The sequence below is a fragment of the Salvelinus namaycush genome, chromosome 37, assembly GCF_016432855.1.
Source record: "Salvelinus namaycush isolate Seneca chromosome 37, SaNama_1.0, whole genome shotgun sequence".
NCBI classification, from domain to species: Eukaryota; Metazoa; Chordata; class Actinopteri; order Salmoniformes; family Salmonidae; genus Salvelinus; species Salvelinus namaycush.
Window position 1 is genome coordinate 28,031,009 of NC_052343.1, and position 25,723 is coordinate 28,056,731.

Consider the following 25,723-nt stretch of genomic DNA (forward strand, 5'->3'; position numbering starts at 1 on the left):
TAACCCTACTCCACCTCAGTCACAATTCAGTTTAATATGAGAGGTTGTCCCCCCCCCCCCTTACTAACCCTACTCCACCTCAGTCACAATTCAGTTTAATATGAGAGGTTGTCCCCCCTCCCCTTACTAACCCTACTCCACCTCAGTCACATTTCAGTTTAATATGAGAGGTTGTCCCCCCCCCCCCCTTTACTAACCCTACTCCACCTCAGTCACAATTCAGTTTAATATGAGAGGTTGTCCCCCCCCCTTTACTAACCCTACTCCACCTCAGTCACAATTCAGTTTAATATGAGAGGTTGGTCCCCCCTCCCCTTACTAACCCTACTCCACCTCAGTCACATTTCAGTTTAATATGAGAGGTTGTCCCCCCCCCCCCTTACTAACCCTACTCCACCTCAGTCACATTTCAGTTTAATATGAGAGGTTGGTCCCCCCCCTTACTAACCCTACTCCACCTCAGTTTAATATGAGAGGTTGTCCCCCCCCCCCCCTTACTAACCCTACTCCACCTCAGTCACATTTCAGTTTAATATGAGAGGTTGTCCCCCCCCCCCCCCCTTACTAACCCTACTCCACCTCAGTCACATTTCAGTTTAATATGAGAGGTTGGTCCCCCCCCTTACTAACCCTACTCCACCTCAGTTTAATATGAGAGGTTGTCCCCCCCCCCCTTACTAACCCTACTCCACCTCAGTCACATTTCAGTTTAATATGAGAGGTTGGTCCCCCCCCTTACTAACCCCACTCCACCTCAGTCACATTTCAGTTTAATATGAGAGGTTGCCCCCCCCCCCTTACTAACCCTACTCCACCTCAGTCACATTTCAGTTTAATATGAGAGGTTGGTCCCCCCCCTTACTAACCCCACTCCACCTCAGTCACATTTCAGTTTAATATGAGAGGTTGTCCCCCCCCCCTTACTAACCCTACTCCACCTCAGTCACATTTCAGTTTAATATGAGAGGTTGGTCCCCCCCCTTTCTAACCCTACTCCACCTCAGTCACATTTCAGTTTAATATGAGAGGTTGTCCCCCCCCTTACTAACCCTACTCCACCTCAGTCACATTTCAGTTTAATATGAGAGGTTGTCCCCCCCCCCCCCCCCCCTTACTAACCCTACTCCACCTCAGTCACATTTCAGTTTAATATGAGAGGTTGGTCCCCCCCCTTACTAACCCTACTCCACCTCAGTTTAATATGAGAGGTTGCCCCCCCCCCCTTACTAACCCTACTCCACCTCAGTCACATTTCAGTTTAATATGAGAGGTTGTCCCCCCCCTTACTAACCCTACTCCACCTCAGTCACATTTCAGTTTAATATGAGAGGTTGTCCCCCCCCCTTACTAACCCTACTCCACCTCAGTCACATTTCAGTTTAATATGAGAGGTTGTCCCCCCCCCCCCCCTTACTAACCCTACTCCACCTCAGTCACATTTCAGTTTAATATGAGAGGTTGTCCCCCCCCTTACTAACCCTACTCCACCTCAGTCACATTTCAGTTTAATATGAGAGGTTGTCCCCCCCCTTACTAACCCTACTCCACCTCAGTCACATTTCAGTTTAATATGAGAGGTTGTCCCCCCCCTTACTAACCCTACTCCACCTCAGTTTAATATGAGAGGTTGTCCCCCCCCCCCTTACTAACCCTACTCCACCTCAGTCACATTTCAGTTTAATATGAGAGGTTGTCCCCCCCCCCCCTTACTAACCCTACTCCACCTCAGTTTAATATGAGAGGTTGTCCCCCCCCCCCCCCCCTTACTAACCCTACTCCACCTCAGTTTAATATGAGAGGTTGTCCCCCCCCCCTTACTAACCCTACTCCACCTCAGTTTAATATGAGAGGTTGTCCCCCCCCCCCCCCCCCCCTTACTAACCCTACTCCACCTCAGTTTAATATGAGAGGTTGTCCCCCCCCTTACTAACCCTACTCCACCTCAGTTTAATATGAGAGGTTGTCCCCCCCCCCTTTACTAACCCTACTCCACCTCAGTCACAATTCAGTTTAATATGAGAGGTTGGTCCCCCCCCCTTACTAACCCTACTCCACCTCAGTCACATTTCAGTTTAATATGAGAGGTTGGTCCCCCCCCCTTACTAACCCCACTCCACCTCAGTCACATTTCAGTTTAATATGAGAGGTTGGTGGCTCCCGTGTTGTCCCTTACATACATATCTATTTCCCTTCTAACTCAATTCACATTCATTCAATTGCTATTCATTTCATGTGTAATTTATTGTACCTTGTACCTGAAATGATTCAATATGCTTACATAGGATATAGAAATGCCGGTAACTTTCCCAGGTTTTCCAGCAATCCCGGCTGAAGGATTCCTGGATTTCCTGATTCTGAGAATCATCCAACTGGGAATTCTGGGAATTTTGAGAAAGCGGATTTTGTCAACTTTAATATGCTTACATTCCTTTTGACCCTCTCTTCTCCATCACTCTAGACGGAGCGGACGGGGAGTTCTCTGATGACCTGCTTCCCCGCCTTCCCCCTGTGGGCCCCCACTCCTGGGATAGTAACGTGGTCTGCATCCAGCCAGCACGCAACCTCAGCCGGCCCGACGGCCTGGAGGACCCAGAGGAGCAGCAGAACAACAACAACAATGTGAGTCAGCTAGTCTGAAAACAACACCGGTAGTCAGCTAGTCTGAAAACAACAACGGTAGTCAGCTAGTCTGAAAACAACAACGGTAGTCAGCTAGTCTGAAAACAACCACGGTAGTCAGCTAGTCTGAAAACAACCACGGTAGTCAGCTAGTCTGAAAACAACAACGGTAGTCAGCTAGTCTGAAAACAACAACGGTAGTCAGCTAGTCTGAAAACAACAACGGTAGTCAGCTAGTCTGAAAACAACAACGGTAGTCAGCTAGTCTGAAAACAACCACGGTAGTCAGCTAGTCTGAAAACAACCACGGTAGTCAGCTAGTCTGAAAACAACCACGGTAGTCAGCTAGTCTGAAAACAACCACGGTAGTCAGCTAGTCTGAAAACAACCACGGTAGTCAGCTAGTCTGAAAACAACCACGGTAGTCAGCTAGTCTGAAAACAACCACGGTAGTCAGCTAGTCTGAAAACAACCACGGTAGTCAGCTAGTCTGAAAACAACCACGGTAGTCAGCTAGTCTGAAAACAACCACGGTAGTCAGCTAGTCTGAAAACAACCACGGTAGTCAGCTAGTCTGAAAACAACCACGGTAGTCAGCTAGTCTGAAAACAACCACGGTAGTCAGCTAGTCTGAAAACAACCACGGTAGTCAGCTAGTCTGAAAACAACCACGGTAGTCAGCTAGTCTGAAAACAACCACGGTAGTCAGCTAGTCTGAAAACAACCACGGTAGTCAGCTAGTCTGAAAACAACCACGGTAGTCAGCTAGTCTGAAAACAACCACGGTAGTCAGCTAGTCTGAAAACAACCACGGTAGTCAGCTAGTCTGAAAACAACCACGGTAGTCAGCTAGTCTGAAAACAACCACGGTAGTCAGCTAGTCTGAAAACAACCACGGTAGTCAGCTAGTCTGAAAACAACCACGGTAGTCAGCTAGTCTGAAAACAACACCGGTAGTCAGCTAGTCTGAAAACAACACCGGTAGTCAGCTAGTCTGAAAACAACACCGGTAGTCAGCTAGTCTGAAAACAACACCGGTAGTCAGCTAGTCTGAAAACAACACCGGTAGTCAGCTAGTCTGAAAACAACAACGGTAGTCAGCTAGTCTGAAAACAACAACGGTAGTCAGCTAGTCTGAAAACAACAACGGTAGTCAGCTAGTCTGAAAACAACACCGGTAGTCAGCTAGTCTGAAAACAACCACGGTAGTCAGCTAGTCTGAAAACAACCACGGTAGTCAGCTAGTCTGAAAACAACCACGGTAGTCAGCTAGTCTGAAAACAACCACGGTAGTCAGCTAGTCTGAAAACAACCACGGTAGTCAGCTAGTCTGAAAACAACCACGGTAGTCAGCTAGTCTGAAAACAACCACGGTAGTCAGCTAGTCTGAAAACAACCACGGTAGTCAGCTAGTCTGAAAACAACCACGGTAGTCAGCTAGTCTGAAAACAACACGGTAGTCAGCTAGTCTGAAAACAACACCGGTAGTCAGCTAGTCTGAAAACAACACCGGTAGTCAGCTAGTCTGAAAACAACACCGGTAGTCAGCTAGTCTGAAAACAACACCGGTAGTCAGCTAGTCTGAAAACAACACCGGTAGTCAGCTAGTCTGAAAACAACACCGGTAGTCAGCTAGTCTGAAAACAACACCGGTAGTCAGCTAGTCTGAAAACAACACCGGTAGTCAGCTAGTCTGAAAACAACACCGGTAGTCAGCTAGTCTGAAAACAACACCGGTAGTCAGCTAGTCTGAAAACAACACCGGTAGTCAGCTAGTCTGAAAACAACACCGGTAGTCAGCTAGTCTGAAAACAACACCGGTAGTCAGCTAGTCTGAAAACAACACCGGTAGTCAGCTAGTCTGAAAACAACACCGGTAGTCAGCTAGTCTGAAAACAACACCGGTAGTCAGCTAGTCTGAAAACAACACCGGTAGTCAGCTAGTCTGAAAACAACACCGGTAGTCAGCTAGTCTGAAAACAACACCGGTAGTCAGCTAGTCTGAAAACAACACCGGTAGTCAGCTAGTCTGAAAACAACACCGGTAGTCAGCTAGTCTGAAAACAACACCGGTAGTCAGCTAGTCTGAAAACAACACCGGTAGTCAGCTAGTCTGAAAACAACACCGGTAGTCAGCTAGTCTGAAAACAACACCGGTAGTCAGCTAGTCTGAAAACAACACCGGTAGTCAGCTAGTCTGAAAACAACACCGGTAGTCAGCTAGTCTGAAAACAACACCGGTAGTCAGCTAGTCTGAAAACAACACCGGTAGTCAGCTAGTCTGAAAACAACACCGGTAGTCAGCTAGTCTGAAAACAACACCGGTAGTCAGCTAGTCTGAAAACAACACCGGTAGTCAGCTAGTCTGAAAACAACACCGGTAGTCAGCTAGTCTGAAAACAACACCGGTAGTCAGCTAGTCTGAAAACAACACCGGTAGTCAGCTAGTCTGAAAACAACACCGGTAGTCAGCTAGTCTGAAAACAACACCGGTAGTCAGCTAGTCTGAAAACAACACCGGTAGTCAGCTAGTCTGAAAACAACACCGGTAGTCAGCTAGTCTGAAAACAACACCGGTAGTCAGCTAGTCTGAAAACAACACCGGTAGTCAGCTAGTCTGAAAACAACCACGGTAGTCAGCTAGTCTGAAAACAACCACGGTAGTCAGCTAGTCTGAAAACAACAACCGGTAGTCAGCTAGTCTGAAAACAACAACCGGTAGTCAGCTAGTCTGAAAACAACAACCGGTAGTCAGCTAGTCTGAAAACAACAACCGGTAGTCAGCTAGTCTGAAAACAACAACCGGTAGTCAGCTAGTCTGAAAACAACAACCGGTAGTCAGCTAGTCTGAAAACAACAACCGGTAGTCAGCTAGTCTGAAAACAACAACCGGTAGTCAGCTAGTCTGAAAACAACAACCGGTAGTCAGCTAGTCTGAAAACAACAACCGGTAGTCAGCTAGTCTGAAAACAACAACCGGTAGTCAGCTAGTCTGAAAACAACAACCGGTAGTCAGCTAGTCTGAAAACAACAACCGGTAGTCAGCTAGTCTGAAAACAACAACCGGTAGTCAGCTAGTCTGAAAACAACAACCGGTAGTCAGCTAGTCTGAAAACAACAACCGGTAGTCAGCTAGTCTGAAAACAACAACCGGTAGTCAGCTAGTCTGAAAACAACAACCGGTAGTCAGCTAGTCTGAAAACAACAACCGGTAGTCAGCTAGTCTGAAAACAACAACCGGTAGTCAGCTAGTCTGAAAACAACAACCGGTAGTCAGCTAGTCTGAAAACAACAACCGGTAGTCAGCTAGTCTGAAAACAACAACCGGTAGTCAGCTAGTCTGAAAACAACAACCGGTAACAACCGGTAGTCAGCTAGTCTGAAAACAACAACCGGTAGTCAGCTAGTCTGAAAACAACAACCGGTAGTCAGCTAGTCTGAAAACAACAACCGGTAGTCAGCTAGTCTGAAAACAACAACCGGTAGTCAGCTAGTCTGAAAACAACAACCGGTAGTCAGCTAGTCTGAAAACAACAACCGGTAGTCAGCTAGTCTGAAAACAACAACCGGTAGTCAGCTAGTCTGAAAACAACAACCGGTAGTCAGCTAGTCTGAAAACAACAACCGGTAGTCAGCTAGTCTGAAAACAACAACCGGTAGTCAGCTAGTCTGAAAACAACAACCGGTAGTCAGCTAGTCTGAAAACAACAACCGGTAGTCAGCTAGTCTGAAAACAACAACCGGTAGTCAGCTAGTCTGAAAACAACAACCGGTAGTCAGCTAGTCTGAAAACAACAACCGGTAGTCAGCTAGTCTGAAAACAACAACCGGTAGTCAGCTAGTCTGAAAAACAACAACCGGTAGTCAGCTAGTCTGAAAACAACAACCGGTAGTCAGCTAGTCTGAAAACAACAACCGGTAGTCAGCTAGTCTGAAAACAACAACCGGTAGTCAGCTAGTCTGAAAACAACAACCGGTAGTCAGCTAGTCTGAAAACAACAACCGGTAGTCAGCTAGTCTGAAAACAACAACCGGTAGTCAGCTAGTCTGAAAACAACAACCGGTAGTCAGCTAGTCTGAAAACAACAACCGGTAGTCAGCTAGTCTGAAAACAACAACCGGTAGTCAGCTAGTCTGAAAACAACAACCGGTAGTCAGCTAGTCTGAAAACAACAACCGGTAGTCAGCTAGTCTGAAAACAACAACCGGTAGTCAGCTAGTCTGAAACAACAACCGGTAGTCAGCTAGTCTGAAAACAACAACCGGTAGTCAGCTAGTCTGAAAACAACAACCGGTAGTCAGCTAGTCTGAAAACAACAACCGGTAGTCAGCTAGTCTGAAAAGAACCACGGTAGTCAGCTAGTTTGAAAAGAACCACGGTAGTCAGCTAGTTTGAAAAGAACCACGGTAGTCAGCTAGTTTGAAAAGAACCACGGTAGTCAGCTAGTCTGAAAACAACCACGGTAGTCAGCTAGTCTGAAAAGAACAACCACGGTAGTCAGCTAGTCTGAAAAGAACAACCGGTAGTCAGCTAGTCTGAAAAGAACAACCGGTAGTCAGCTAGTCTGAAAAGAACAACCGGTAGTCAGCTAGTCTGAAAAGAACAACCGGTAGTCAGCTAGTTTGAAAACAACCACGCTAGTCAGCTAGTTTGAAAACAACCACGCTAGTCAGCTAGTCTGAAAACAACCACGCTAGTCAGCTAGTCTGAAAACAACCACGCTAGTCAGCTAGTCTGAAAACAACCACGCTAGTCAGCTAGTCTGAAAACAACCACGCTAGTCTGAAAACAACCACGCTAGTCTGAAAACAACCACGCTAGTCAGCTAGTCTGAAAACAACCACGCTAGTCAGCTAGTCTGAAAACAACCACGCTAGTCAGCTAGTCTGAAAACAACCACGCTAGTCAGCTAGTCTGAAAACAACCACGCTAGTCAGCTAGTCTGAAAACAACCACGCTAGTCTGAAAACAACCACGCTAGTCTGAAAACAACCACGCTAGTCAGCTAGTCTGAAAACAACCACGCTAGTCAGCTAGTCTGAAAACAACCACGCTAGTCAGCTAGTCTGAAAACAACCACGCTAGTCAGCTAGTCTGAAAACAACCACGCTAGTCAGCTAGTCTGAAAACAACCACGCTAGTCTGAAAACAACCACGCTAGTCTGAAAACAACCACGCTAGTCAGCTAGTCTGAAAACAACCACGCTAGTCAGCTAGTCTGAAAACAACCACGCTAGTCAGCTAGTCTGAAAACAACCACGCTAGTCAGCTAGTCTGAAAACAACCACGCTAGTCTGAAAACAACCACGCTAGTCTGAAAACAACCACGCTAGTCAGCTAGTCTGAAAACAACCACGCTAGTCAGCTAGTCTGAAAACAACCACGCTAGTCTGAAAACAACCACGCTAGTCTGAAAACAACCACGCTAGTCAGCTAGTCTGAAAACAACCACGCTAGTCAGCTAGTCTGAAAACAACCACGCTAGTCAGCTAGTCTGAAAACAACCACGCTAGTCAGCTAGTCTGAAAACAACCACGCTAGTCAGCTAGTCTGAAAACAACCACGCTAGTCAGCTAGTCTGAAAAACAACCACGCTAGTCAGCTAGTCTGAAAACAACCACGCTAGTCAGCTAGTCTGAAAACAACCACGCTAGTCTGAAAACAACCACGCTAGGTCTGAAAACAACCACGCTAGTCAGCTAGTCTGAAAACAACCACGCTAGTCAGCTAGTCTGAAAACAACCACGCTAGGTCAGCTAGTCTGAAAACAACCACGCTAGTCAGCTAGTCTGAAAACAACCACGCTAGTCAGCTAGTCTGAAAACAACCACGCTAGTCAGCTAGTCTGAAAACAACAGCTAGTCAGCTAGTCTGAAACAACCACGCTAGTCAGCTAGTCTGAAAACAACCACGCTAGTCAGCTAGTCTGAAAACAACCACGCTAGTCAGCTAGTCTGAAAACAACCACGCTAGTCAGCTAGTCTGAAAACAACCACGCTAGTCAGCTAGTCTGAAAACAACCACGCTAGTCAGCTAGTCTGAAAACAACCACGCTAGTCAGCTAGTCTGAAAACAACCACGCTAGTCAGCTAGTCTGAAAACAACCACGCTAGTCAGCTAGTCTGAAAACAACCACGCTAGTCAGCTAGTCTGAAAACAACCACGCTAGTCAGCTAGTCTGAAAACAACCACGCTAGTCAGCTAGTCTGAAAACAACCACGCTAGTCAGCTAGTCTGAAAACAACCACGCTAGTCAGCTAGTCTGAAAACAACCACGCTAGTCAGCTAGTCTGAAAACAACCACGCTAGTCAGCTAGTCTGAAAACAACCACGCTAGTCAGCTAGTCTGAAAACAACCACGCTAGTCAGCTAGTCTGAAAACAACCACGCTAGTCAGCTAGTCTGAAAACAACCACGCTAGTCAGCTAGTCTGAAAACAACCACGCTAGTCAGCTAGTCTGAAAACAACCACGCTAGTCAGCTAGTCTGAAAATAGCTAACCACGCTAGTCAGCTAGTCTGAAAACAACCACGCTAGTCAGCTAGTCTGAAAACAACCACGCTAGTCAGCTAGTCTGAAAACAACCACGCTAGTCAGCTAGTCTGAAAACAACCACGCTAGTCTGAAAACAACCACGCTAGTCAGCTAGTCTGAAAACAACCACGCTAGTCAGCTAGTCTGAAAACAACCACGGTAGTCAGCTAGTCTGAAAACAACCACGCTAGTCAGCTAGTCTGAAAACAACCACGCTAGTCAGCTAGTCTGAAAACAACCACGCTAGTCAGCTAGTCTGAAAACAACCACGCTAGTCAGCTAGTCTGAAAACAACCACGCTAGTCAGCTAGTCTGAAAACAACCACGCTAGTCAGCTAGTCTGAAAACAACCACGCTAGTCAGCTAGTCTGAAAACAACCACGCTAGTCAGCTAGTCTGAAAACAACCACGCTAGTCAGCTAGTCTGCCTTAAAGCTAGACCAGAGGAGGCTGGTGAGGGGAGGCTCCTAGTAATAACTGGAGTTGAATAAAGTGTACGTTATGAAAGCATGTTTGATTTGATACTGTTACCTTTATTCCAGCCGTTACAGCTGTTCTCTGATTTAAGTGACACCAGCCTCCACTGAGGTTCACTCAGCGATATGTTGCATCATACACAGTGGGAGGATTATTTCTGAAGTAGTTTTCTACCCTCCACCACAGGGCAATGCCAATGAACAGCCTGCAGCAACTACTGAACCCCACAGCCCATTCTTAAATGATGGACAGACTCCCCTTGGCTTCGAGTCCAGGTAACACACACACACACACACACACACACACACACACACACACACACACACACACACACACACACACACACACACACACACACACACACACACACACACACACACACACACACACACACACACACACACACACACACACACACACTGAAGGCCTGAGCTCCCCAAAATGCATTGAAGTTGGTCTCTCACCCCAGCACAGCAGCTTCCCAGCTCCAACCTGTGTAAAGTCTTTGTTCTGTAATGTAGGTGTTAACATGAGTGGCCCAGCTAGTGGCCCACCCACGTAGAGTAGACCCCCTGACAGATGGTCTTTATTAGCCTGTTAGCTGTCCTGCTCTGCTCCCTCTGCCAACATCATCACTTGGCTGCTCATTAACACAACGCCCTCTCAATACCTTCTCTCTCTGTTGCTGTCTCAATACCTTCTCTCCCTGTTGCTCTCTCAATACCTTCTCTCCCTGTTGCTCTCTCAATACCGTCTCTCTCTGTTGCTCTCTCAATACCTTTTCTCTCTGTTGCTCTCTCAATACCTTCTCTCCCTGTTGCTCTCTCAATACCTTCTCTCCCTATTGCTCTCTCAATACCATCTCTCTCTGTTGCTCTCTCAATACCTTCTCTCCCTGTTGCTCTCTCAATACCATCTCTCTCTGTTGCTCTCTCAATACCTTCTCTCCCTATTGCTCTCTCAATACCTTCTCTCCTTGTTGCTCTCTCAATACCTTCTCTCTCTGTTGCTCTCTCAATACCGTCTCTCTCTGTTGCTCTCTCAATACCTTCTCTCTCTGTTGCTCTCTCAATACCTTCTCTCTCTGTTGCTCTCTCAATACCTTCTCTCCCTGTTGCTCTCTCAATACCTTCTCTCTTGGTTGCTCTCTCAATACCTTCTCTCCCTGTTGCTCTCGCAATACCTTCTCTCCCTGTTGCTCTCGCAATACCTTCTCTCCCTGTTGCTCTCGCAATACCTTCTCTCCCTGTTGCTCTCTCAATACCTTCTCTCTCTGTTGCTCTCTCAATACCTTCTCTCTCTGTTGCTGTCTCAATACCTTCTCTCTCTGTTGCTCTCTCAATACCTTCTCTCCCTGTTGCTCTCTCAATACCTTCTCTCCCTGTTGCTCTCTCAATACCTTCTCTCCTTGTTGCTCTCTCAATACCTTCTCTCTCTGTTGCTCTCTCAATACCGTCTCTCTCTGTTGCTCTCTCAATACCTTCTCTCTCTGTTGCTCTCTCAATACCTTCTCTCTCTGTTGCTCTCTCAATACCTTCTCTCTCTGTTGCTCTCTCAATACCTTCTCTCTCTGTTGCTCTCTCAATACCTTCTCTCCCTGTTGCTCTCTCAATACCATCTCTCTCTGTTGCTCTCTCAATACCTTCTCTCCCTATTGCTCTCTCAATACCTTCTCTCCTTGTTGCTCTCTCAATACCTTCTCTCTCTGTTGCTCTCTCAATACCTTCTCTCTCTTGGTTGCTCTCTCAATACCTTCTCTCCCTGTTGCTCTCGCAATACCTTCTCTCCCTGTTGCTCTCGCAATACCTTCTCTCTCTGTTGCTGTCTCAATACCTTCTCTCTCTGTTGCTCTCTCAATACCTTCTCTCCCTGTTGCTCTCTCAATACCTTCTCTCCCTGTTGCTCTCTCAATACCTTCTCTCCCTGTTGCTCTCTCAATACCTTCTCTCCCTGTTGCTCTCTCAATACCTTCTCTCCCTGTTGCTCTCTCAATACCTTCTCTCCCTGTTGCTCTCTCAATACCTTCTCTCCCTATTGCTCTCTCAATACCTTCTCTCCCTGTTGCTCTCTCAATACCTTCTCTCTCTGTTGCTCTCTCAATACCTTCTCTCTCTGTTGCTCTCTCAATACCTTCTCTCTCTGTTGCTCTCTCAATACCTTCTCTCTCTGTTGCTCTCTCAATACCTTCTCTCTTGGTTGCTCTCTCAATACCTTCTCTCCCTGTTGCTCTCGCAATACCTTCTCTCCCTGTTGCTCTCGCAATACCTTCTCTCTCTGTTGCTCTCTCAATACCTTCTCTCTCTGTTGCTCTCTCAATACCTTCTCTCTCTGTTGCTGTCTCAATACCTTCTCTCTCTGTTGCTCTCTCAATACCTTCTCTCCTGTTGCTCTCTCAATACCTTCTCTCCCTGTTGCTCTCTCAATACCTTCTCTCCCTGTTGCTCTCTCAATACCTTCTCTCCCTGTTGCTCTCTCAATACCTTCTCTCCCTGTTGCTCTCTCAATACCTTCTCTCCCTGTTGCTCTCTCAATACCTTCTCTCCCTGTTGCTCTCTCAATACCTTCTCTCCCTGTTGCTCTCTCAATACCTTCTCTATCTGTTGCTCTCTCAATACCTTCTCTCCCTGTTGCTCTCTCAATACCTTCTCTCCCTGTTGCTCTCTCAATACCTTCTCTCTCTGTTGCTCTCTCAATACCTTCTCTCTTGGTTGCTCTCTCAATACCTTCTCTCTCTAATCTTGCTTTGTTTCTTTCCCCATCTCTTCCTAACTCCATTCTCTCTCTCCTCTGTGCAGTGTGAACGTCCACATGCGCTGTCCACTGTGTGAGTTGATCTTCCCGCCCAACTACGACCAGAGTAAGTTTGTGGAGCATGTAGAGAGCCACTGGAAGGTGTGCCCCATGTGCAGCGAGCAGTTCCCCCTCGACTGCGACCAGAAGATCTTTGAGAACCACGTGCTCACCCACTTTGACTCCGCCAACGTGCTCAACTTTGACTAAACTTCATTTTCTGTCAGTCGCCACTGAAATGAAACTGCCTTTTCCCCCTGCCACATGTAACAGGTGTGACGATCTCATTCTGATTCACTTTTAGGACCGGTGACGTTTTGATTAGCGTATTTTATTAACTAGGGAAAAGGTCTTCATATTCGGCAGTGTGATTGGTGCTCTGATTTGATGTATAATTCAGACCAGGGCTATATATCTGTTTGAATCAGTCTTTAATAATAGCTTCTTTAACATGAAGTGTCCCATTTATTTGTTATTCCTCTGATTCTATTAGTGATGTGAAATGCTATGGCTGACCACTTGATCAGTCCCAGACACTACGTGAAGTCAGGGAAAGTAAGCTACATCAAGCGTTTTACCAAAACATGCATTTGAACTGTTCCAACCAAAATGCTTTCCCCTGAGCGTCATAGTAAAATTCAGGTATTCATTATGTTTAGAAAGCAACTGCCTCGGTGCACTATATGCAGACAGACGGGACAAATCATTTGCTTCTCAACCTGATTATATTATCTTTAAATCATCTATTTTAGAATCATATTTTAAGAGCCAACGGCATTATAAGCTTTCTCAGTATGTGTATGTCTGGTTAGAAAGAGCTGTTATATTTGAGTGTCAGTTGATTCTCATGATTTAGTTCTCCACTGGTTTGGTTGTCTGAATAAAGAAGTCATGTTTCACCTATCGCTACTGATTAACATGCCAGGATTCTGTTAGATCAGAAACTATTCTTTGTTATTTCACGATTATAGAAAACCTTTGATTTCTTTGAGTCCCATGTAATGAAATCTGAACTAATAAAGTCTGTTTGGAACAATATAGAGTATCAGACTATAATATAGCCACTTACTTCTACATGTACATACTCAGTCAGGGCTACTTTGTAAAGCAGACCTGCGTCTCAATGTTTTAAATGTACAACATCTGTAATGGTGCAGAAATGTCCAGGCACACAGAGGCAGTTGTAATGTAATAGCAGCTACATTCCTAAAGCAGCTAGTTTTGTACATCACCGTCAGCTACAAAACAACCTCTGCTGTTGCCTTAGTTTATAGGGGTGGCAGGTAGCCTAGTGGTTAGAGTGTAGGGGTGGCAGGTAGCCTAGTGGTTAGAGCTTTGGGCCAGTAACCAAAAGGTTGCTAGATGGAATCCCTGAGCTGACAAGGTAAAAATCTGCCGTTCTGCCTCTGAACAAGGCAGTTAACCCACTGTTCCTCGGTAGGCCGTCATTAATTAAATCAGTAAATAATTTGTTCTTAACGGACTTGCCTAGTTAAATACGGGTAAAGTAAATATAAATACACACACACAGTAAGGGTCATCATTCTCCAGAAACATATGAAAATATAATTTAATGCACTTGAGACAATACATTTACTATACACATATCAAATACCATATGTACTGGCAGTATAATACTGTCAATGACCATCTGCATTCCAAATGGCACCCTATTCCCCATTTAATGCACTACTTTTGACCAGAGCCCTATGGACTAGAGTGAATAGGCTACCATTTGGAACGCACACTTAACGTGTAGTTCCATAAGGACATTGATTTCCATGCAGTGGTGATGTTTTGATGGGTTGTTGATTAGCCCCTTGCTCTCTCTGATCACCAGTATGACACAGTACCTTTTATTAGACTACATTAAGAGACTAGAGGGACAAAAGAGGAGAAATAGACCAGAAGTGAGATCTGGCCATCTTTTATTTTGACAAGAATGTCTACTCTAGTTCAAGTTAGCCATTCCTGAAGAGTCACTATGAAGCTATACACAGATACTTACTGCATTGGAACTCAATCTTGTGGTCTACAATTCAAGGCAACCAGATACATAATCTCACCACAGGAAACACTGGAGATCTGAACAAATGTAAAACTCCTTGGAAAAGTTGAGTACTTCCGGTCTGGTTCTCTCTAGTTCCTGTGACTGCTACATGTCAGGTTGGTGTGTGCAGCAGCAGAGAGTTATTGGCAACGAAAACCATCCTAATTCTGTTGGCAACTGGTTACTACAAAGTGCTTAAATGCTTCAAACGGCTTTGGCGAAGAAGATAACTGATCAGCACCCTAGAATTGAAGGGCTCTGGATAACTGGGACTCCTGTGACACAAGATTCCAGTGAACAGCATTACAGCTGATTCTAAAATACTGTGTGTTTCCCAAATGGCTCCCTATATAGTGCACTACTTTTGTTTGACCAGGGCGCCGTTTGGGACGCACCTATCAGAACACATGGGCAGGATTGTGGTGCTGAAATGCTTGTGGCGAATTGTCACCTGAGAGTCTTTTAGTTCTAAAACACAAAACAAGTTGAGTGAAAATCCTAGCAAAGTGAATCATAAAACTACACTTTCAGAACATGGCAAGAAAAATATAAAGGGAATACTATTTTACACCTGATTATGAAAGTCTATACATCCTTCAGGAATATATCGTCATCTTTTACAAACATTCAGATTTTCTTGCCTCCGTTTTGTGATGGTGTGGTGGTGATGCTTGCTTTCTCCCCTGGCCTCACCACTCCCATGCCCCTTTTCAAACACAGCATTACCTGAACACTCGAGTCAAATTCATTAGGTTGCAATGTACACAACATATCTGTATGTAAATGTTCCACCGGGTTTTGCTCTGCCGAACACAGCCCAGAAGCATGGCTGTGAACCTTGACTCATGGTGCTTTCAAGACAATTGGGAACTCGCGGGGGGAAAAACAGGTCGTCAGTGATTTTCAGGTCGGAAAGTCAGAGCTCTAGAAAGATGCCAGAGTTTCCGACTTGGAATTCCGAGTTGGATGACCGTTCGGAATTCCCAGTCACAAAAAAAAGAAAAAAGATCCCTGCACTGAAGTCGGAGAGTTCCGAGGTGTTTTGAACGTGGCAATACGCTCGCTTTCAAACGCATCATCATCTTAACAGCAAGTCCTATGTGCCAAAAACGTTATCAAATGTGAAAAAGTACACAGCTGTCAAGAAAATACATTCCAAAAAATGTATAAAAAAAAAAATACAAATAAGGTAATTTTAAAGCATGCAATAAAAGAGTAGTGTACTGGAAGAAGAAGGAAAGTGTGTGTGTGGAATGGAAACATAGAAACAGAATCACTAGAACAGGATGATGTTCAAGGGATTCTATTTCTGTGGGGACAGTGCTACTGCTGCATCTTGTGGATGTGGGTGGAGACGGGCGGGTGGAAGTTGATGGTGTGGTGCCTCAGGCCCTGGGACGTCTTGTAGCTCTTCCCACAGCGGCACTTGAAAGGCTTGCGGACGCGGATCTGTGTCCGGTGGCCGTTCTTGGCGTGGTACTTGATCCCGTTCACATTCTGAATGAGGGGGAGGGGACAGTACAGAGTGGGAGAGGGCAGAGTAAGCAACGTTTGCATTAGTCCAGTGTTCTCCAGTCCTGGGGTGCTACTGGGTGTGTACAGGGCCCTTTGATCTAGCCCTGATTCACACACATCTGATTCAAATATTCAACCAATCAGGGTCTTCAACTGGATTTGGAGAACACTGGATCAGTCTCCTATAACAGTCATGAGTCTCACCACACTATAGTAGCCTAGATTCACCTAGAGATGTCTTCAGTCAACTAAACCTGACTCAACGCTCTACACAGCTCTTTGCATGTTTACTGTACAGCCTAGTGACAGAATAGAATAAAAATATACTTGATTATTTCTACATCTCGCAAAGGATTCAAGAATCTTTGTCCAGATGTCTTCTGTCAGCTGATCTAACTCAACGTCCTTCATGTCTGCGTGCTTCCTGTACAGCCTAGAGCAGGGCTGTCAGTTTCATTTAGCCCCGGGGGCCGCAGTCGGTCTTCAACGCTCTCCGGGGGCTGCACTGAAAATATATTTCCTCTCTGTAAAAATTTGCTAAACAATTGTCCTATATTTTTTATGCCCCCCCGACTGTCTAGCTTTCATTTGAGTGATTATCAGTGAGCTGGACACAGTCAAGATACTGTATATGAATGTAGTGATTATCAGTGAGCTGGACAGTCAAGATACTGTATATGAATGTAGTGATTATCAGTGAGCTGGACACAGTCAAGATACTGTATGAATATAGTGATTATCAGTGAGCTGGATGGACACAGTCAATCCAGCTGTCAATCCAGATGGACACAGTCAAGATACTGTATGAATATAGTGATTATCAGTGAGCTGGACACAGTCAAGATACTGTATGAATATAGGTACAATATAATTTCTATGCAGTTTCAAAATGGTTTTACTCATTTTAAAGTATATTGAGTTCATAGCTGCTGAGGAGAGGACGGCTTATAATAATGGCTGGAATGGAGGAAATGGAATGGCATCAAACACCTGGAAACCATGTGATTGATGTATTTGATACCGTTCCACTAAGCTGGTTGAGAGAATGCCAAGAGTGTACAAAGCTGTATTCAAGGCAAAGGGTGGCTACTTTGAAGAATCTCAAATATATTTTGATTTGTTTAACACTTTTTTGGTTACTACATGATTCCATGTGTTATTTCATAGTTTTGATGTCTTCACTATTATTTTATAATGTAGAAAATAGTAAAAATAAAGAAAAACTCTTGAATGAGTAGGTGTGTCCAAACTTTTGACTGGTACTGTATATATTATGTTTCTTGTACAGCCTAGAGTCTACTACTAACTATAGATCATGTTTCTTGTACAGCCTATAGTCTACTACTAACTATATATCATGTTTCTTGTACAGCCTAGAGTCCACTACTAACTATAGATCATGTTTCTTGTACAGCCTAGAGTCTACTACTAACTATATATTATGTTTCTTGTACAGCCTAGAGTCTACTACTAACTATATATCATGTTTCTTGTACAGCCTAGAGTCTACTACTAACTATATATCATGTTTCTTGTACAGCCTAGAGTCTACTACTAACTATATATCATGTTTCTTGTACAGCCTAGAGTCCACTACTAACTATATATCATGTTTCTTGTACAGCCTAGAGTCCACTACTAACTATATATCATGTTTCTTGTACAGCCTAGAGTCTACTAACTATATATCATGTTTCTTGTACAGTCTAGAGTCTACTACTAACTATATATCATGTTTCTTGTACAGCCTAGAGTCTACTACTAACTATATATCATGTTTCTTGTACAGCCTAGAGTCTACTACTAACTATATATCATGTTTCTTGTACAGCCTAGAGTCTACTACTAACTATATATCATGTTTCTTGTACAGCCTAGAGTCTACTACTAACTATATATCATGTTTCTTGTACAGCCTAGAGTCTACTACTAACTATATATCATGTTTCTTGTACAGCCTAGAGTCCACTACTAACTATATATCATGTTTCTTGTACAGCCTAGAGTCCACTACTAACTATATATCATGTTTCTTGTACAGCCTAGAGTCTACTAACTATATATCATGTTTCTTGTACAGTCTAGAGTCTACTACTAACTATATATCATGTTTCTTGTACAGCCTAGAGTCTACTACTAACTATATATCATGTTTCTTGTACAGCCTAGAGTCTACTACTAACTATATATCATGTTTCTTGTACAGCCTAGAGTCTACTACTAACTATATATCATGTTTCTTGTACAGTCTAGAGTCTACTACTAACTATATATCATGTTTCTTGTACAGCAGGGGTGTCTGCAGGTTTTATTTTTTTCCTTTCAAATAAGACCTAGACAATCAGGTGGGGGGAGGACAAGGGTGGAGGGAAAACCCTCAGACACTCGGCCCTCCGTGGAATGAGTTTGACACGTGGTCTAGAGTCTACTACTAACTGTGTCATCAGCCATAATCCTGTCATTCACGTCAGCAATGCCATTTTCTCAAGCTGATCCCCATTTATCCCGGACACACAGCCAAACCAGATGGGAATGGAACATCCTGTAAAAACTCCCTAAATCACTGCAGTGGACGTGGATGTATGCATTTCAAGATGTTGACATGCTGTAACACTGTTTTCTCAACAGCAGGAACCCCATGGAGGTGTTTGACGTCCATTTGAACTGGGATGTTATATAGACATCACATAGCAGCAGCTACTCTTCCTGAGGTCCACACAAAACATGAAACATGACATAATACAGAACATTAATAGACAAGAACAGCTCAAGGACAGAACTACATCAATTTACAAAAGGCAGACGTGGCCTACATATAAGTAGATACACACAAACTATCTGGGTCAAATAGGGGAGGCGTTGTGCCGTGAGGTGTTCTTGGGTAATGGATGGTTTTCATTTGGAGTCTTATGAGAAGCAGTCACTCAAACAGAAAGCATAGACTCTGTATCTAGCCAATATCACAGACAGGTAGGTAGAGACAGGATACTTTCCTGACCACATGACCTGATGAATAAACACTGGCTCTTAGTTTAACTCAGGGCTCTAGTTAAAAGCTGTTTGAGGTTTTTCCTGGACATGTCACGCGGTCAGGAATAGCCCTGGCTCTATTCATGGGGCAGTGCAAGGGAGAGGATATGAGACCCCATTTACACTCGGTAATAACATGCGTCTTGTATTATCTGGTTGCAATCATCTGATCACATGTCAGAGCATTTACACATGGTATTGATTCATGGACTGAGTGTGGTTGGCCCACCTTGTATCTCTTCTTGCAGCCAGGCACAGGGCAGGCGAAGGGTTTCTCCTCTCCTCCATTCATACACATGGAGCTGAGGATAGACTCTGAGCTGATGGCACTCTCTGTGGTCCAGGACTCACCACTGTCTGACTCCTCATAGTCCACCTCCTCTTCATCATACTCACTGCCTGGAGGGGAGAAACACATACAGACACAGGTACGTGCACAACACCCATCAGAATACAATGTCATAAAACGTGCCTACTGCCGTCCATAAACAATTAGAGTAATACTCCTATTTCAGCAGCTCCAGTACTCTGCTCTGATTCAAGCACAGTTAATGACTAAGGCTGAGTCCCAAATGGTACCTTATTCCCTATATAGTGCACTAGTTTTGACCAGGGCCCATAGTGCACTATAATAGACTGCCATTTGGGACGTATCCTATGACTGGCATGGGCATCCTAGCCTCAAGGGTTTTGGACCGTCTGATGTGCCGAGACAGATTCAGACTCAAGCCGTCCACATGTGTTCTGGCTGTAGGGTTCCCACAGGGTTCTACTGTTGCCTTGTTACTGAGCCCAAGTTTGTGGAGAGACTGAAAAAAATGCTGTTTTGTGGGAAAGAATTTAGCCCGTTTCACAAGGTCCCAGGGTTAAGGCAATGCAAAATAAGATTTGGCTCCACAACCACAAGAACCAAAGAGACAAGGAGCAGCAACTAGGAGAGAAAAACCCAGCATATCTTACTAAGTGGCAACATGGGAAAGACACAAACAAAGAACACAAGTAAGCAAATACCATGGCAACTTAAAATGATGAGATTCTGATTAAATAAGCCCTGTACCTTCCCTGTGTATGACTATACCAACTGACTGTGAGAGTCAACCCTCTATGCTTCTCTAAGGACCCTACTGTGAGACATTACAGCACCCATCTTCCCTGAATTACCTCCATGTCCTCTCCTGAAACTTAAGAGGCATTTCCTGATCCAAACCAAAATATGGGACAATGAAGTGACATAATCCATATTACAAACTACTGACGCATGCCTCCTAGATGACGGTGCTGTACTCTGTTGTCACGGTAACCTACCTGTAGGAGTGCTGCTACGGAAGGAGGAGGAGGGTGTGATGGGAGGAGTGACAGGCGGGGTGAGGTTCCCACTGCTGCGTCTGGGAGGAGTGGAGACGTTACTGCTACGAGGCAGACTGCCCGTCAGAGACTGAGACAGCTTTGGGTGCACCTTCCTCTTCAGCCTCTCAGGCTGCTCCCGACGCGCTGCCTCTGTCATAAACCTGGGCAAGGGAGTGGCCAGAGAGAGAGGGATGAGGACACACAACCACACATCCTATATGACCGACTCGGTTTGCACGCCACAAGGCTGTGCTAGCCTGCTGGGCTAAAGCCTAGCTATTAGCTCAGGGAGTTAACATAAGTCAGATCTTAGGCAAGGTTAATCTCATCACGCCAGCGTGGTTGTTCACAGAACCTCCTCCGTTACAAACTTATATCGCTGAAGTCACTGTACAACATATGCTCTGAGTCTATCATTCATTGAAACCACTCCCATGTTTAACAGAAGGCCTATATCTCTGACCAAACTTCATGTTTAACAGAAGGCCTATATCTCTGACCAAACTTCATGTTTAACAGAAGGCCTATATCTCTGACCAAACATGGTTACATTGTAAAGTATTCTGTAAACGTAAGTCATAAAAATGAAATGTTCACACAGACACTGTTAAAGCAGAAGTGAAATGAACAGATGAAAGCTGAAACCACATCAAGATGTGTGTCTAAAGACAGGGAGACCTCTATTATACAGTTACACTGCTGCCTCAGAGTGCCTCAGCCCTTTTAAACCTCTTTGATATGGTGATTGAATGGAGAACTGGGATGAGATTGAAATGTCATCTTGGTCTAGTAATGTAGGACCGAGGGCTATATAACATCCTATTACCCAACGCTAACACAATTAAACTGACTTATCCACCAGATGAGGCTGACTGCTGCTAGATGGAAGTTGCTAGTGGAACTAAGAGAGACACACACACACAGACACACACACACGGACCAGATTCCCTCGGAAGCTGAAGTGCATGGCCCTATGAAACCGACGTCAGTTCGCTGCTAAAAGCTTTTCTTCCTCCACTGTCCCTGTCCCCTTACTGGGCTCCAACCAGAGGTATTCTGATCGCAAACACACGTGGCCGCCCTTCTTGACAACGTACCAACCAGTTGTGCCATAGAAAAGGATCCTATTGGATAGCACCATTGGTGACATTTCAGACTAGCAGTTGAGTGAGCTGAAGGCATGTTCTTACCTCTGTCACGCCTCTACTGTTGCATGGACTTAGACCTCAAACCTCCAAACGGTCATACCGTTTGGATAAGTAACTGTTTCATCTGTCTCCGCACCACGTGCTCTCACCACTGGTGTCCCCCAGGGCTCTGTTCTAGGCCCTCTCCTATTCTCGCTATACACCAAGTCACTTGGCTCTGTCATATCCTCACATGGTCTCTCCTATCATTGCTATGCAGACGACACACAATTAATCTTCTCCTTTCCCCCTTCTGATAACCAGGTGGCGAATCGCATCTCTGCATGTCTGGCAGACATATCAGTGTGGATGACGGATCACCACCTCAAGCTGAACCTCGGCAAGACGGAGCTGCTCTTCCTCCCGGGGAAGGACTGCCCGTTCCATGATCTCGCCATCACGGTTGACAACTCCATTGTGTCCTCCTCCCAGAGTGCTAAGAACCTTGGCGTGATCCTGGACAACACCCTGTCGTTCTCAACTAACATCAAGGCGGTGACCCCATTCCTGTAGGTTCATGCTCTACAACAGTCGCAGAGTACGACCCTGCCTCACACAGGAAGCGGCGCAGGTCCTAATCCAGGCACTTGTCATCTCCCGTCTGGATTACTGCAACTCGCTGTTGGCTGGGCTCCCTGCCTGTGCCATTAAACCCCTACAACTCATCCAGAACGCCGCAGCCCGTCTGGTGTTCAACCTTCCCAAGTTCTCTCACGTCACCCCGCTCCTCCGCTCTCTCCACTGGCTTCCAGTTGAAGCTCGCATCCGCTACAAGACCATGGTGCTTGCCTACGGAGCTGTGAGGGGAACGGCACCTCCGTACCTTCAGGCTCTGATCAGGCCCTACACCCAAACAAGGGCACTGCGTTCATCCACCTCTGGCCTGCTCGCCTCCCTACCTCTGAGGAAGTACAGTTCCCGCTCAGCCCAGTCAAAACTGTTCGCTGCTCTGGCACCCCAATGGTGGAACAAACTCCCTCACGACGCCAGGTCAGCGGAGTCAATCACCACCTTCCGGAGACACCTGAAACCCCACCTCTTTAAGGAATACCTAGGATAGGATAAAGTAATCCTTCTAACCCCCCCCCCCCCCCTTAAAAGATTTAGATGCACTATTGTAAAGTGGTTGTTCCACTGGATATCATAAGGTGAATGCACCAATTTGTAAGTCGCTCTGGATAAGAGCGTCTGCTAAATGACTTAAATGTAAATGTAAATCTACTATTTACTCATGACATTTGGTCATTCATGCCTTTTCTGGCCAGAGTTAGGACAGTTTACACTGAACCATAAGAATACCATTAGGGATTTCATAACCATGATCCTTTGAGACATGGTTCAAGGTCTGATTGGTATATACACTGAACAAATAGTATTCTTCAGGAGTATTTCTGTCTATAATAAAGCCCTTTTGTGGGGAGAAACTCATTCTGATTGGCTGGGCCTGGGTCCCCATTGGGTGGGCCTGGCTCCCAAGTGGGTGGGCCTACCCATGGCTGTGCCCCTGCCCAGTCACGTGAAATCCATAGATTAGGGCCTAATTTATGATTTTCTTTAATGAACTGTAACTCAGCAAAATCTTTGAAATTGTTGCATTCATATTTTTGTAAAGTATAGATTAGGGTTAGGCTAGTAGCCTGCTCACCTGTTGATGTAGCTGAGGGCAACATATGTGGGCTGCTGCTGCTCCTGCTTCTCCAACTGACGAGGATCTGTGTCTGACGAGAGACAGAGGGGAGAGAGAGGTGGAGGGAGAGCGAGGTGGAGGGAGAGCGAGGTGGAGGGAGAGCGAGGTGGAGGGAGAGAGAGGTGGAGGGAGAGAGAGGTGGAGGGAGAGAGAGGTGGAGGTATATGATTAGGCTAACCTCTAACAGCAGACATGACACACACACAGCCACAAAGGTGCCACTACACAGTCTTCATAACATTTGCATGGGGTCAAGAAGGGCAGGAGTGGTTGTGTGTGCGGACTGGGTGTGTGTCACTCTCACCAAACCAACAGTAGCTAGCTAGTGTGATGATGTTTAACAAATGATGTCATGGGCGCTGTCTAGACTAGTCGTCGTCCTCAAGCTAAGCTCCGCTGGAGATCGTCCACAAACCACCTCGTATCCAAACCCCTCTCTCACATCTCATCAACAAACTACGTAGATAAATTAGCTTTTTATTAAAAACTCACAACAAAGAAGGCTGGGTCTAATCTAGGCTATACAACGTATTTAATGAAGTCTTCCATGGCACTGGCTTTCTCATAAGTCTTCTGATCTGATTCAACTACGCAGCCTCTTCCTTACTGCAGCCACCATATTGCCCGTAGTACCAGACACTCCACACACACTGTGCTTTCCCATGCTGTGCTCCAGACGTTTGGCTCGGCTCGGCAGTGCTGCCAAACAATGGACAACCTCCCTCCATCGCTCTCTCTCTCCCACCCTCCATCTCTCCCTCTCTCCCTCCACACCCTGAGGTGAACCAGGCCCAACTTCAAACAGCCTCCCCACTGCCATGCCATGTGGGAGTGGGGAGATGCCCCATAAAACCACCCCGTGTCTGCCACTCACCAGCTGTGCCTGCCTGCCTACCTAGTGCCTGCCTTGCCTCTGCCTGGTCTGGGCTATGGGAAAGTGCTGCCCCCCCGTGGCCAAGAAGAGAAACACTGGCAGCATGTGGCCCCAAGGGTCAAAGGTTATATCCCAAATGGCACTCTATTCAGTATATCGTGCACTACTTTTGACCAGGACCCATAGGGCTCAGCCTATAGGCCATTTGGAACACAGCCAAGCAACCACAGCCTTTAGGGGAAGGGTTCTTCAGAACTACAGGAGTGTGGGGGCAGGCTTTTGTTCCAGCCCTGCACTAAACAACCTGATTCAGAGTGTATCAATATAATGACACTGCGTATGGTGTTCGCCTCGCTGGCATATCTAATCAATAGATAACGCTAAGTGCAGTCTGAGGGTCTTTAGATCACATAGTCAAGCCTTTTCCATGTTCAAGTAAACGAGCAAAGCAAGTAGCAACGTGTTATGTGTGTATCAAAACACACCCTGGTATCCGCCTGAAGTCACACTGACTTATTCTTATAAAGCAGAAGCACTCCGTGAATGTCTTCAAAGCTCTCCCACTGAGGTGTTGCCCCAGATTTACACTAGATCTGACCTGTGACCCCTCATAAAAACCACTTCTGCAGCTTTTCCTGAGAGCGTTCACTTTGGGTGGGTCCAACATAGAGATCTTATTCAATGAAGTGTTCTTTATGTAATTCTACGGGGCCAAATGTTGTCCATGGACAACACTAGCTAGGTACGTGTTATCTGCACCAAAACACACCCTAGTACCTTCGCCCCATCTTCCCATCTGAGGTCCTGCGGGCTGTGTGTACAGAATGGTGAAAGTGGACAGTGGGTCTGGTCAGAGGAGTTGGGCTGTGTGTGGATGGACATAGTGGTAAGAGTACAACGCTCTCTCTAACACATGCAAACATGCACGCATGCACAGTGTTCACACACACATAGTGTTCACACACACATACAGTGTTCACACAAACACACGTCGAAGCCGTGCTGGGGTAATGGCTGACAGATACACCACCAGTCTTAGTAGGAAACCCTCTTCACTGCCATGATTCCATCCGTCCTCTAATAAATCCTATAGGCTATAGGTCTCTTAAAGCTTGCCTTTATGTTCATTCAGAGTAGGCTAAAGTGTTAATCAGACACTCTTATCCAGAGTGACTTATAGACAGTACATTCAACTAGGCCTATGTTGTTTAGTAGGGAAAAACAAACACATATCCCAGTTACTCAAGTCGACTCTTCTACGACCCATATTCGGCTGCGGAGCCGTCCTATTCGGCTGCGGAGCCGTCCTATTCGGCTGCGGAGCCGTCCTATTCGGCTGGGGAGCCGTCCTATTCGGCTGGGGAGCCGTCCTATTCGGCTGGGGAGCCGTCCTATTCGGCTGGGGAGCCGTCCTATTCGGCTGGGGAGCCGTCCTATTCGGCTGGGGAGCCGTCCTATTCGGCTGGGGAGCCGTCCTATTCGGCTGGGGAGCCGTCCTATTCGGCTTGGGAGCCGTCATATTCAGCTGTGGAACTGAAACCAAACATTGCACATCACTGTAGATGTGAAATGAGGATGGCCATGCAGCCTGAAGCTGTAAATTAACATCACC

The 25,723-nt window shown here is 45.7% G+C and overlaps 2 protein-coding genes across 3 annotated transcripts in view; one reads left to right on the forward strand and one right to left on the reverse strand.

The window, feature by feature from the left end:
- tax1bp1b (Tax1 (human T-cell leukemia virus type I) binding protein 1b) overlaps window positions 1–13,459 on the forward strand; it is a 41,487-nt gene extending 28,028 nt beyond the window's left edge. For both annotated transcript variants that reach the window (XM_038976249.1, XM_038976250.1), the window contains 3 exons: window positions 2,459–2,619; window positions 9,818–9,906; window positions 12,427–13,459. In XM_038976249.1, coding sequence (XP_038832177.1) covers window positions 2,459–2,619; window positions 9,818–9,906; window positions 12,427–12,631 — 455 coding nt within the window. In that variant the 3' untranslated portion in view covers window positions 12,632–13,459. The remainder of the gene's footprint in view (window positions 1–2,458; window positions 2,620–9,817; window positions 9,907–12,426) is intronic.
- Window positions 13,460–14,792: 1,333 nt separating this feature from the next.
- LOC120031330 (juxtaposed with another zinc finger protein 1-like) overlaps window positions 14,793–25,723 on the reverse strand; it is a 36,114-nt gene continuing 25,183 nt past the window's right edge. The window contains exons 2-5 of the mRNA XM_038977037.1: window positions 23,196–23,268; window positions 20,322–20,524; window positions 19,246–19,415; window positions 14,793–15,968 (exon numbers count right to left, since the gene is read on the reverse strand). Coding sequence (XP_038832965.1) covers window positions 15,795–15,968; window positions 19,246–19,415; window positions 20,322–20,524; window positions 23,196–23,268 — 620 coding nt within the window. The 3' untranslated portion in view covers window positions 14,793–15,794. The remainder of the gene's footprint in view (window positions 15,969–19,245; window positions 19,416–20,321; window positions 20,525–23,195; window positions 23,269–25,723) is intronic.